Source organism: Hylobates moloch, unplaced genomic scaffold, assembly GCF_009828535.3.
Source record: "Hylobates moloch isolate HMO894 unplaced genomic scaffold, HMol_V3 SCAFFOLD_13, whole genome shotgun sequence".
NCBI classification, from domain to species: domain Eukaryota; kingdom Metazoa; phylum Chordata; class Mammalia; order Primates; family Hylobatidae; genus Hylobates; species Hylobates moloch.
Genome location: NW_026652288.1, coordinates 39,519,267 through 39,533,154, shown reverse-complemented (window position 1 = coordinate 39,533,154; position 13,888 = coordinate 39,519,267). Strand labels below are relative to the sequence as shown.

The 13,888-nt window shown below is 41.5% G+C and overlaps 2 protein-coding genes across 5 annotated transcripts in view; one reads left to right on the top strand and one right to left on the bottom strand.

Annotated features, from left to right (window-relative positions):
* ZNF571 (zinc finger protein 571) overlaps nt 1-7,315 on the bottom strand; it is a 29,321-nt gene extending 22,006 nt beyond the window's left edge. Inside the window, exons 1-2 of one of the 3 annotated variants that reach the window (XM_032173089.2) lie at nt 7,243-7,315; nt 3,943-3,985 (exon numbers count right to left, since the gene is read on the bottom strand). The gene's annotated coding sequence lies outside the window, so the exon portion shown is untranslated. Of the gene's footprint in view, nt 1-3,942; nt 3,986-4,974; nt 5,432-6,587; nt 7,216-7,242 lie in introns of those variants that run through there. The other 2 variants (XM_058426247.1, XM_058426246.1) reach the window with 2 other exon arrangements.
* Nucleotides 7,316-7,334: 19 nt separating this feature from the next.
* Nucleotides 7,335-13,888, top strand: part of ZNF540 (zinc finger protein 540) — a 24,791-nt gene continuing 18,237 nt past the window's right edge. The window contains exons 1-3 of one of the 2 annotated variants that reach the window (XM_032173086.2): nt 7,335-7,597; nt 11,489-11,569; nt 12,729-12,855. In XM_032173086.2, coding sequence (XP_032028977.1) covers nt 11,561-11,569; nt 12,729-12,855 — 136 coding nt within the window. In that variant the 5' untranslated portion in view covers nt 7,335-7,597; nt 11,489-11,560. Of the gene's footprint in view, nt 7,598-7,842; nt 7,926-11,488; nt 11,570-12,728; nt 12,856-13,888 lie in introns of those variants that run through there. The other variant, XM_032173087.2, reaches the window with a different exon arrangement.

The following is a 13,888-nucleotide window of genomic DNA, read 5'->3' as shown; positions in this document are numbered from 1 at the left end:
ATCCACATGACAGCCAATGTGTGCACAGCATGCCCACTCTTGCAATATGACTTCAAGATTGAGCAAGTTCTCCAACTACAGCCACCTACTTGCCATAGTTTTGTAGCACTGATCCTTTTTTTTTTTTTTTTTGGTAGCATTGATCTTGCATACATGTATAATCCATGAACTTAACATCAATGTTGCTTGTGTGATACCAAGAAAACCCAGTAAGAGAGTAGGTAAATAATTTAAATAAGATTTTGTTGGGTATAGTTGAGCTTTGAAGCACCACAAGCCATTGTACTAAGATTTTGTCCTCCCCGCTAACCAATTTTCACCTCCTTTGAGGCAATATCATCTTCATTAAGAACACATGGGTTGGCTGCATGCGGTGGCTCACGCCTGTAATCCCAGGGAGGCCGAGGCAGGCGGATCACTTGAGGTCAGGAGTTCAAGATCAGCCTGGCCAACATGGCTACTAAAAATACAAAAATTAGCCAGGCATGGTGGCGCATGCTTGTAGTCCCAGCTACTCGGGAGGCTAAGGCAGGAGAATCACTTGTACGCAGGAGGTTGAGGTTGCAGTGAGCCAAGATTGCGCCACTGCATCCAGCCTGGGTGACAGAGCGAGACTCCATCTCAAAAAAAAAAAAAAAAATCCCATATAAAATGATATAAAGATGTTAATCTCTGCAAGTTAATAGGATATTTGACATATGATATACAAGTTAAATATGACCCCAATAAAAGTACAAGTATGAAAGCAGATACATTCAATTTAAATTCAACAAGCAAGAAAATTAAAAAGCAAGAATTGGAAAAAAATGCCTGATAATAAAGAAAGCAGATATTTCAAAATGCCACTCCTATCATTAAAATGTTGGATACTGTAAAAAGGAACAAAATCATATCCTCTGCAGCAACACAGATGTGGCTACAGGCCATTATCCTAAGTGAATTAACACAGAACAAAAACCAAATACCACATGTTGTCCTTTATAACTGGAAGCTAAGCACTGGGTACACATGAACATAAAGATGAGAACATGGACACTGGCAACTACTAGAGCAGGGAGAGAAGGAGGAGGGCAAAGGAGGAAACCTACATACCTATCAGGTATCCTGCTCACTACCTGGGTGACTGGATCATACCCCAAACCTCGGCATCACACAATACACCATATAACAAACCTGCACGTGTACCCCCTGAATCTAAAATAAAAGTTGAAATTTTATTTTTAAAAAGTTGGATACTGCATATGAATAGAAAGAAAAGATTAATGTAACTGAATAGAATCTCTGATCTCTGGGGAAAGGTGGATTATTCAGTAAATGTTATTGGAGAAAGGTAAAATTGGAACCCCATTTTATAACACATACCAAAATTAACTCCAAATATATAAGATATCTAAATATTAAAAAATGAAATTGGCAGGGAGTGGTGGCTCATGCCTGTAATCCCAGCACTTTGGGAGGCTGAGGCAGGTGGATCACCTGAGGTCAGCAGTTCGCGGTCAGCCTGGCCAATGTGGTGAAACCCTATCTCTACTAAAAATACAAAAATTAGCTGGGTGTGGTGGCAGGTGCTTGTGGTCCCAGCTACTTGGGAGGCTAAGGCAGGAGAATCATTTGAACCCAGTAGGCGGAGGTTGCAGTGAGCCGAGATCATGCCACTGCACTTCAGCCTGGGCGACAAGAGCAAAATTCCGTCTCAAAAAAAAAAAAAAAATCATAAAAATGCTAGAAGGAAAAACAGACTGTGTCCTTCTTAACTTCAGAGGGGAAAATTCTGTATCTCACAATCATATGAATAAATGTTCCTACATCTAAAAATTGCCTAAAAGAATACAAACACAGACAAATGACAAACTGGGAGAAAATATGCGCAACTTAAATAAAAAACAGAGTCCTAAAATCCAAAGAGCTGTATTTTAAAAATCAAGAGAAAACAATCAAGAGAAAGACAAAAAAATCATTATTTTAAATGGACAACAGACCATTCATAAAAAAGAAAAGTCAATGGCCATTCAACATTTAAAATATGTTCATCCTCATTTAAATAAGAGAAATTCAAACTGAAACTAAATTGAGAAGACTTCTGAATCCAATATCATTAAGATCCTACTGGACTAAGTTCCTTGAAGATACACCTATCAGATCTGGACATAATAGAAAAAGCAACTAACTGAAGGTGCTGGCCAATGAACTGAAGCAGTATTCCTGCAAAAAAAAATGCAAAAATTAGCCAGGCGTGGTGGCAGGCACCTGTAATCCCAGCTACTTGGGAGGCTGAGGCAAAGAATTGCTTGAACCCGGGAGTCGGAAGTTACAGTAAGCCAAGATCGCGCCACTGCACTCCAGAATGGGTAACAGAGCAAGACACCATCTCAAAAAAAAAGCACACTTGAATTGAATCACAAGGAAACATCAAACACATACAAACTGAGGAACAATCTACAAGATAACTGGCCTGTCGTTTTCAAAAAAGTCAGGATCACAAAGGATCAAAGAAAAGTCCAGGAATTGTTTTCGATTAAGAGACTAAAGAGATGTTTTAATTAAATGAAATGTTTGATCCTAGATATGATTTTGGATAGGACGCCAGAAAGGGGGCAAAAAAGGCTATAAGGAGCTGGGTGTGGTGGCTCATGCCTGTAATCCCAGCACTTCGGGAGGCCAAGGTGGGCGGATCACGAGGTCAGGAGATCAAGACCATCCTGGCTAACACAGTGAAACCCTGTCTCTTTACTAAAAAAAAAAAAAAAAAAAAAAAAAAAAAAAAAAAAAAAAATTAGCTGGGCGTGGTGGTGGGCACCTGTAGTCCCAGCTACTTGGGAGGCTGAGGCAGGAGAATGGCCTGAACCCAGGAGGCAGAGCTTGCAGTGAGCCAAGATCTCGCCATTGCACTCCAGCCTGGAGGACAGAGTGAGACTCCGTTTCAAAAAAAAAGAAGAAAAAAAAAAGCTCTAAGGACAAAATTGTAACAATTGGTGAAATTTTTCTATGAACTCTGGATTAGACAATTATTACATCTCTGCTACATTTCTTCATTTTAATAAACGAACTATAGTTATAGTCCCCTGTGCTCAGAAAATACACTAATGTAATTATAGATAAAGGAAAATGATGTCTGAAAATTACTATCAAGTAGTTCAGAAGTACATATGCAGAGAGAATTAGCAAACAAAAAAGCAAAATGTTCAAAACTGGTAAATATGTGAGGGCATAGGAGAGTTTTTATTTTTGCAACTTCTCTGTAAGTGTAATATTGTATCAAAATAAAAATTTTAAAAAGCCAATGCTATGTGAGTACTGATTTTTAACCAAGAGACTAAAGAGGCATAACCAAATGTAATCCATGATCCTTAAATATAGCAAAACATAAAAACCAAAAGAAATCTAAAATGCATTCTCTATCTTAACAGTAGTGACAGTTACTGTTGTTTTCAAACAATTATATTTTAGAATAAAGAACATAAATTATATTAATGTTTTAGCAACCAAGATTGTTAGCATAGAACAGAGATACAAGTATAAAATCAAACAAGAAAATACTCTAATTTGTCTGAACTATTATTATAAATTCCTGATTCATGATTTATACTTTAAAAACAAGTTATTAGCTTTGTTCCCTGAAATAGCCTAGAATAAATGACAGCCTTATGACAATGAGAAACTCTAATGCCCAGACAGTGGTCACTGTACACTATATACCACAAGAGGAATCAGAACTCCTTAGAGAAATGGCTCATTTCAGGCCTGGCACAGGAAATGTGGAAGTTGATCTTGGGATCATTTGTTCTGCCAGAAAGCAAATAAGCTATCAACTCTACTAGAATCACGACAGAAAGACACAGAACTGCCTGGAAAGGACTACCACTGGCTTAAAAAAGAGCAGTTTGATATAAAAAAGAATAATGATCACAATAGTTTGAAACATATGGTATTCAAAACACTCACTTTTGGGACTCCTTAGAAGGTTGTAGGGCACCAACTCATTTCTCTGAAAATACATAAAGGGAAAGAATCAAATCAATTACTCTGCCTTTCCATATGAACTGTATTTATTTATTTATTTATCTTGAGATGGAGTTTCACTCTTGTTGCCCATGCCGGAGTGCAATGGCGCTATCTCGGCTCACCGCAACCTCTGCCTCCCGGGTTCAAATGATTCTCCTGCCTCAGCCTCCCGAGTAGCTGGGATTACAGGCATGTGCCACCATGCCCGGCTAATTTTGTATTTTTAGTAGAGACGGGGTTTCTCCATGTTGGTCAGGCTGGCCTCAAACTCCCGACCTCAGGTGATTCGCCTGCCTCGGCCTCCCAAAGTGTTGGGATTACAGGAGTGAGCCATGAACCGTATTTTAAGATAACCAAATACTTGATGAAAAAAAGTTCCTATATATAGAAGAACTATAACTAATGAACACAGAAGGAATTGAGAGAATTTTTTTTTTTACATCACCATATATAACCATTAATGAAATAATGGGCCAGGTGCGGTGCCTCACACCTGTAATCCCAGCACTTTGGGAAGCTGAGGTGGGTGGATTACTTGAGGTCAGGAGTTGCAGACCAGCCTGGGCAACATGGTGAAACCCTGTCTCTACCAAAAATACAAAAATTAGCCAGGTGTGGTGGCACATGCCTGTAATCCCAGCTACTCAGGAGGTTGAGGCAGAAGAACCTTTCGAACCCGGGAGGTGGAGGCTGCAGTGAGCCGAGAGCGCACCACTGCACTCCAGCCTGGGCGACAGAGTGAGGAAAAAAAAAATAAAGAATGGATCTTGGTATCAATCGTAAGTGGACGTTATAACCTTTAGGTCAGTGCTTCTTAACCCTTCTAAAATTTTTCATGGTCATATCCCTAGGAATCTTTTTAGATACTTTTATCTAATAGCCACCACTCTCATAAAATTTTATTACCATAGATATGCTGTATATATGTTTATGTACTGTGGCCCTTTGGAAGACCACAGATCATTGTAATACCTATGAGTTTTTGTCCTCTTCCTTCTCAAAAACCAAGTTTCACCCACTTGGAAGGTGATATCCTCCACCCTGAGAATGCACGCTTTAGGTGAAAAAAAGGAAAGGATTAAAAGGACAGCATTTAAACACATCAATATGACATCACTGAAAGTGGGACACCAGACTGTAAGGGCCTCATGATGTGATGTAATAGGAAGTACACAGCACCAACTATGAACTAAAGGTGATTTAGGGAAAATCTGATCCAAATTCCATCAAGCCTCTAGATCTAACTGCCTGTTTACAGAAATATGAAGGAACGGAAAACAAATTATAAGACAGTACAAAGAAGCAATTAGCTAAAAGCAGTATACAGAATATTCTACGGACAGACGATCTAGTTTTTCTACAAATCAACAGCACCAATTAAAACAAACCAAAACAAAACAAAACACAGGAGGGAAACTGTCATGCATTAAGTAAGTTTAACAGCTCTGGCCACCAAATGCAATGTGTGGACTCTATCTGGATCCAGATCTGAACACACCTATTGTAAAAATATGTCTTTGAAATAATTGGGAAAATTTGAATATGGGGGTATACAAGATTATCAAATAACCACCATGCTGTTACACCAACATAAGAAACAAATTTATTGTTTTAAACTTATTTTTTTTATGTTGGTATAACAGCATCATGATTATTTTAAAATATAATGTCCTTTTTGGTAATATATACTTATAGGAGGATAAAATACAATTTTGAAATACTATAGGAAAAAAGGGGGAAGGATACAAAGGTATTTACAAATGTTTTTAATTACAGCTAGGTGTTGAACATGTTGGGGTTCGTATTATTCTTTATCCTGCCTGAAAACATCCACAATAAAGTTAAAATTTTAAAAGTCTTCAAATTTCCCTCCAGAAAGTACAGTTATTTTTCATCAAACCTTAGACCAGGCCAGGCGCGGTGGCTCACACCTGTAATCCCAGCACTTTGGGAGGCCCAGGCGGGTGGATCACGAGGTCAGGAGATCGAGGCCATCCTGGCTAACACGGTGAAAACTCGTTTCTACCAAAAACATAAAAAATTAGCCGGGCGTGGTGGCGGGCGCCTGTAGTCCCAGCTACTCAGGAGGCTGAGGCAGGAGAATGGCGTGAACCCGGGAGGCGGAGCTTGCAATGAGCCGAGACCGCAGCACTGCACTCCAGCCAGGGCGACACAGCGAGACTCCGTCTCAAAAAACAAACAAACAAACAAAAAAACCTTAGACCAGAAAGGACTGTTGTATCATTGGGTGGAAAGGAGAGGTGTAGTGTGGCTGGGGAGTAGAGCTAAACTGATGATCCCATCCCCGCAGCATCATTTATGGGGTGCCTAAGGACTGACTGGTTCTTAGGCGCTAGCATGAGTGGTTCTACCTTAGGAAGATGTTGCTGGAGGTCGAAAACGTTTCGGAAAGGAAGAAATTTGAGGTTAGAAAGAAAATAGGAACTTCACACAAGACTTTCACAAGTGCGATATTCTTTTCCTCTGGGTGCCTCTCTTGGAAAACGCAGAACCGAGAAAAGAAATAAGTATCATAGAACATCAGAGCTCTCGGAGCAGACGAAACAATTTAGGATCACACCAACCTCTAGAAAGGGATTAGTCTTCCCCACAGGGCTCTCAAGCTAGAATGGGACATCTTTAACAGTGGTCTTCTTCCTAAGACACTTCCAGGGGTAAAGCCTCACCATCAGGGAAACTTCAAAAAGAGCCTCTTACTCTGCAAAGAAACTGCAGCAGCTGTAACTGCACGATTCTCAGCTGGCGTAATGCTGTCCGTGTTCACGAGGAGTACTGCGGCCCGGGAGGGCCCAAGGGCTAGGAGCATTACCAGGCGGCAGGTGAGCCCACTCCGCGGCCGCAGAAGCGCATACGCACACGTCCGAGGCAGAGGAACACTACTAGTAACACCCGCCTCTTTCTAGCCTCCCTATCCGAAGGTGACGGTGCCGATTTTATCCGCGGACAGGGGCTCCAGGGGAACACTCATAAATTCGGTGCGGAGGAACACAACTAGCAGCACCACGCCCCCGCCGCTCCCAGAACCAAAGTGACGGTGCCGACACCCCTCCGCACCCGCAAGGCCGACTTCCATAAGTAATTAGCCTAGAGCACCGTCCCTTTCCTGTCAGCACCGAGCCCCAGCCAGGACACCGGTATTCCCAGCACCATACAAGAGCTTCTTTTTCGATGAGGCAACCCAAAAGCGGCGAGCGGTTCCCAGTGAGGCCGCCCACTCACCTGGCTGGCGCAGATAAGCTCCGTGCGTCAAGACGTAACAGCGTAAGTGTACGACGTGGCGCAGCGACGCGGGGGCCTTCGGGAAATGTAGTCTACAACTGGAAACCGGCCGGATCGTGTCTGCGCAGGCCCAGCAGCTAAGATCGGGTCCGGCGCTACAGAACAGAGCGATCACTGAGGCTCCCTTGCTCGAACTGTGGGACTTACCCTACTATGGTCCGAGCCTACCCTATTTCATTATACTCAAGTAACGCCCCAGAAATTCCAGAGAATCTCACACAAAGAGGTTGAGTCTTGCCGTGGTGCCTTCAGGGGAATGTCATCCCGGGCTAGAAGAGCTGCAAAAGGCTGTCAGGTAAGGTCTGGATTTCTCTCTGACAGCTCTGGCCGTGACGCAGTGGCCACGACACCGGGTTGCTGCTCAACGGGGTTCGGAAGTGTGACGCATTCTTTGCGGCCGTGTGTGTGTGTGTGCGCGCGCGCGCGCGTGTGCGAGTGTCCTCTGTGGGTGCAGAGTGGGTAGTGGCCAAGCCTGTGTGATGTGCGTCAGATTATGCTTGAGGCTATTAGTGGCGCATTTAGTATTGTGTGCGGAAGGGTCTTGGGAATGGTTTGATTATAGCTTTGAGGGTGATTGATGTCTGTTTAATCAGATTCAGCCTGCGACTGAGATCTTATAACCTGTAAGAAATTGATTTTTCTTTGCATGGTCATGAATTTCAAATCGATTCCCATGAAATTATATAAATGTAGTGAATGATTCATTGAGAGTTCACCTGTGGCAGTGAATATGGGGAAAGAAGTGTGTGAGCATAATATGGTGAGAATGAGCACGATTGTGTGCAGCGCTGTATTATAGTGATATCTCCTGGCTTCAGTTTTCTCACCTGTAAAGTGAGGGTGTCAGTCGTGTAACGCTTTGGAACAATGCTTTTTAATAGGAATTTCTGCAAAACTGAGTTCCATTTTTTATATCTGTGCTCTCCAATACAGTAGCCAGTAGCTACATATGGCTATTGAGAAATTGAAATGTGGCTGGTTTGACTGAGGAACGAATTTTTTAAATTGTGTTCAATTTTAATAAATCTAAATGTAAACAGCTATATATGGCTAATAGTCTTCCTATTGAACAGTACAACCTGGAGCATTAATTTGCCTTCAAGATTTGAAGGGGGTAAAAACTTAATTCATCTAGCAAATATTTGAAAATGAAATTCTTAAAATTTCTTTAAATTATTTTTTAAAATTTGAGATGATTGTAGATTCATATGAGGTTGTAAAAAATAATAGAGACATTGTGTGTTATCTTCAACTTAGTCTTCTCCAATGATAACATCTTGCAGGACTGTAGTATAATATGACAACCAGGATGTTGACATTGATAGTCAAGACAGATCATTTCTATCACCACGAGGATCTGTTGTGCTGCCCTTTTATAGACAAATGCACTTTCTTCCCTCTTATTTGAAGATATTCGTGTCAACATTAATGATAATGTAGGCATACCTCATTTTATTGTGCGTCATTTTATTGCACTTTGCAGATACTGTATTTGTTTGTTTTAAAGAGACAGGCTCTCACTGTCTCACCCAGGCTGGAGTGCAGTGGTGCAGTTATAGCTCACTACAGTCTCGAACTCCTGGGTTCAAGGGATCCTCCAGCTGGCCCACAAAGCCTGAAATATTTATTATGTGGTTCTTTGCAGGAAAAGTTTGCAGACTCCCAATCTATATTATTTCTGATGGCTACTTTATTTTCTATTATATGGATACACTAGAATTTAACCTGTTCTTTATTGAAGTCTAATTTATGTTTGTATCTAGCTTTTTCTATTTTAAAATTAGTCTATCTGCACCTGTCTGCATATATCCTAGTGAACATATATAATTATTTTCCTTAGACAGGGTCGTAGGAGTGGGATTACTGAAACATCTGGCTCACATTATTAAATTCTGCTAATATAAATTTCTAATTTACCCTCTTTAAGGTGGCACCAGTGTATAAGATGGTGTGAGGGCATCTATTTTACTCCAGTTTAACATGTTATTATCAGTCTATTCAATGTTCCCGTGTTGTAAATATAAAATGCTATTTGCCACTTTAACGTATATTATCTTAATAAGTAGCTACATGTAGCAACATTTAATAGCTTTTAGTCATTAAACCCAAGTCATTATTCACGCTCGGGTTTTATTAGGCATAATAAGAAATGCTGGGTATCAGTGACAAGAGCACAGTTGAAAAAGAACTGGCTTTGTAGTTGGAGAATTGTGGATTCAGAACTCAGATGTCTTGTTTATTTTATTTTATTTTTTTTTTTGAGACGGAGTCTTGCTCTGTCGCCCAGGCTGGAGTGCAGTGGCACGATCTCGGCTCACTGCAAGCTCCGCCTCCCGGGTTCACGCCATTCTCCTGCCTCAGCCTCCCGCGTAGCTGGGACTACAGGTGCCCGCCATCACGCCCGGCTAATTTTTTGTATTTTTAGTAGAGACGGGGTTTCACCATGTTAGCCAGGATGGTCTCGATCTCCTGACCTCGTGATCCGCCTGCCTCGGCCTCCCAAAGTGCTGGGATTACAGGCTTGAGCCACCGCGCCCGGCCGGATGTCTTGTTTATTAACAGTGGATTTAGGTTTCTGTTTTTCTGATGTTGAAGTGGAGGTGATAATGACATTGTAGAGCTGTTCTAAGGATTAAATATCTATATATAAGGTATGCATCACATAAAAGTTGATTTTTTTATTGCTTCCAGGGCCATAAATTTACTTCTCCCTCTAGTTTGGGTACTGAGGGAGAGGGGAGGGTGAATGATGTCCTGCAGGGACGCTGGGGGCTCTTCTAATGGAGGGAAATGGGGAGTGGTGAGCCCTGAGGATTGTGGGAGTTCTAGTTCAGGCTAGGAAAAGGGATCCCAGTGTGCAAGTATAATTTTGCAATGATAAAGGCCATCATGGACTGTCTATGCCAGGGATCAGCAACTGTTTTTTTGTTTGTTTTTGAGACGGAGTTTCACTCTTGTTACGCAGGCTGGAGTGCAATGGGGCAATCTCAGCTAACCGCAGCCTCCGCCTCCCAGATTCAAGAGATTTTCCTGCCTCAGCCTTCTGAGTAGCTGGAATTACAGGCATGCGCCACCACACCCAGCTAATTTTGTATTTTTATTAGAGACGGGGTTTCTCCATGTTGGTCAGGCTGGTCTTGAACTCCCGACCTCAGGTGATCCGCCCGCCTTGGCCTCCCAAAGTGCTGGGATTATAGGCGTGAGCCACCGCGCCCGGCCAGCAAATGTTTTTTACAGAGGGCCAAATAGGAAGTATTTTAGGCTGTGTGGCCCATACAGTCTCCATTGCAACTACTCAACTTGGCTATGGTAGCTTTGTTTCTTTCTTTCTCTCTTTCTTTTTTTTTTTTGAGACGGAGTCTCACTCTGAAGCCCAGGCTGGAGTGCAGTGGCGCTATCTCGGCTCACTGCAAGCTCCGCCTCCCGGGTTCACGCCATTCTCCTGCCTCAGCCTCAACGAGTAGCTGGGACTACAGGCGCCCGCCACCACGCCCGGCTAATTTTTTTGTATTTTTAGTAGAGGCGGGGTTTCACCGTGGTCTCGATCTCCTGACCTCGTGATCCGCCCGCCTCGGCCTCCCAAAGTGCTGGGATTACAAGCGTGAGCCACCGTGCCCGGCCTATGGTAGCTTTCTGAAAGTAGCCATAGTCAGAAGTAAACAAATGAGCATAGCTGTGTTCCATTCCAGCTTTATTTACAAAAACATATGGGTGGGCCAGATTTGGCCCATGGGCCATAGGTTGCAAACTCCTAGTCTGTTCTATCTTTCGTCTTTAAGTCTGGGGAGGCCAGGAAGCTCCTAAGGCCATGAAGGCAGTCTGCTTTGGATAATGTGGTCTGTCCCCTTTGGATGGTGAGAATCGAGGGAAGAGAATCTACTCTGGGCAATTCTGAACATCCCAGCCTTGGGCCTAGATCAGTATCCTCATAGTGGGGATTGGCCCAGAACTCTCCTGCTGAAATATTGGTCATGTGTTCTAATGCAGGACAACCTCTGCACTGTGTCCATCCTCGTACAGCCAGGTTCCCTTGGTGTGGTGAGAGTGTGTTGGAGGGAGGTGAGGGAAGTGTAGGGGAGGTATTTGCAAGCAACAATGGAAAATAAAAGATTATTAATTTATATCATGTTGTTACCTCTGAGGCAGACCTAGTCTCATTGCCTCATTTTTTTCTCCCCTAACTCAGGCTTCTCAGAACTTTGCTTCTCCAGCAGAATAATCCTGCGGAAGACTGAGCAGTTCTTGTGAGTCTAAAACCATGGCCCATGTAAGTTACGGTTTCTCTTTCCTTCTTTAGATTATTTTGTTTTTAAAGATCATGTGAACGTTTTCACTCTTTATGCTGACACTTCCTAACAGAATTTTTTCTTAATCCCCACATTCCCACGCTCCTCCCATGTGCCCCCTCTCTTTTCTAACCAGTATCCACATGCACATTGACCCAATCATTCAGGGTACTCAGTCTCTGTCTAGAGCAGAGATGGAACAGACATGAAGTTCCTAGAGGGAGGTACTTTACCATCCTTTGTCAGATCTGAGGTGTAATGAAACCAAGAATGGACTCATTTGACTACACATAGGGAAGCACTGCAGTTTTCCACAGATCCTGTGTCTGCAGATAAAATGCAGTTTAATATTGACTGGCCTCAGTTTCAGTATGTGGTTGGGGCCTGCTTATAGAGAGGCCAGGGGATCTTTCCTGAGAATCTCTGAGGTGAAAACCCATAATAAGACGCATTTTGTGGTTAAATGGCTAGTCTTGACATCAGTATGATTCTGGTTCATTACCTCAGTATTCTTAATCTCAAGAACAAAGAAGGTGTGTAGTACTTCTAAGAAAATCATCCAGATACATAAATATTAGTTAATTGTATTCACCCAGATTTGCAGTGAGGTACTATGGCCTTGAACTTATGAGTTCACCACTGTACTCCAACATGGGCAACAGAGTGAGATCTCCGTCTCGATTGATCAATCGATTGATTGATCGATAGATAAACTAAAAGGAAAAAGAGGATATAGGATTCTTTTTTCTTTAAGTTATTTATTAAGTGGTTTTTCTTAAAGTATTTATTATTAAGTAATTTATTGAGGATTTTTGAGGTAGAAATACAGTTTATTTGCTTGTATCCACTGTTTAATTGAATTGGGAAACATTTATTTGTTCCCAGACATGTTTTGAGTAGTTAAAGAACCCCATAATATACAGGAAATTTTGCATACAGTGGCTGGATTCTTCAAGAAAATGAGGTGACTCTGCTTTAGAACACCGGGTTCGTTTCTTCTATCTTTATCATAAGCTTTCAGCCCCAGCCTAGAGTTTAGTATAGTACCCCTTGCTGCAATGAAACCTTTTATCTCCTTTTCTTCTTTTTAAAATACTTGTTCTGTAATTTCACCAGTAATATGTTGGTTTATGGTTTCAGGCATTGGTGACGTTCAGGGATGTGGCTATAGACTTCTCTCAGAAGGAATGGGAGTGCCTGGACACTACTCAGAGGAAATTGTACAGAGATGTGATGTTGGAGAATTATAATAACTTGGTCTCACTAGGTAAGGTCACCTATGTCAAATAATGTAGACTCTTATCTGAAATATAGCTTTCTCTTCCACAAATTTAGGACTAATTATTAAGAAACTAGCTGAATTTCTTCTCTCTTCCTCAAGGAATGGACTGAACTTTGATGGTTTGTGAACGGCACTTCCACTAAATGCTTTCATTTTCACCATACCTCACTGAGCCTCATGAAATGTTCCTTAACCCATTCCTGTAGTTACTTCTTCCTTAATAGTTAAGAGACTGGATTTGAATTTTGGGGCATTTACTCCAAAGCCAATGTCAGTGAAATCAGGTTTCACATTGCATTTGAGCTCAGAATTGCTATGGATGCTGTGTTATTTTGTAACATGCCTGCGAGGATAACAGCCTCACCCAGGGTCTACAATTTACATATCATGGTTCAGACCAATAACATTGATTTAAAATTAAAGTGAATGCATTCTACTTCCTAAAACAAATATTTTCTCTTACCGATTTGTGATTGAAAGTTTTACCTGTTGGACATTATGCTCAGTACCTGGGTGGTGGGATCAAACGTACCTCAAACCTCAGCATCACACAATATCCCCAGGTAACAAACCTGCACATATGGCCCTGTATCTAAAATAAAAGTTGAAATTAGTTAAAGTAAAATAAAATTTATTAACTTAGCATCTAACTTTAAATTAGTATCTTTTTTTTAATTAATTTTTTTGCACACAAAAACAATAAACATTTTCTAATAATACATACAAACAAAAAGATGCGTATCAAACATATTAGGAAGGTTGCACATGGGAAGTCGGGGAATAGAAATGGGGGGTGGGAGTTAAAATAAATGAGAGAGAGACTTTATATGGATCACTGATAATAACTCAATCCTCTATTTGACAAAGAAGAGGGAGAAGGAAGAGGAAGAAAAAGAAAGTGGGATAAAGGATCAGAAAGGGAGGAAAATAGAAAAAATTAGAGTATGACTCCAGGGTAGACCTGTTTTGTTGTCACTGAGTTGGTTGGTTAGTTTGTCTGTTGTATTTTTCATGTTTC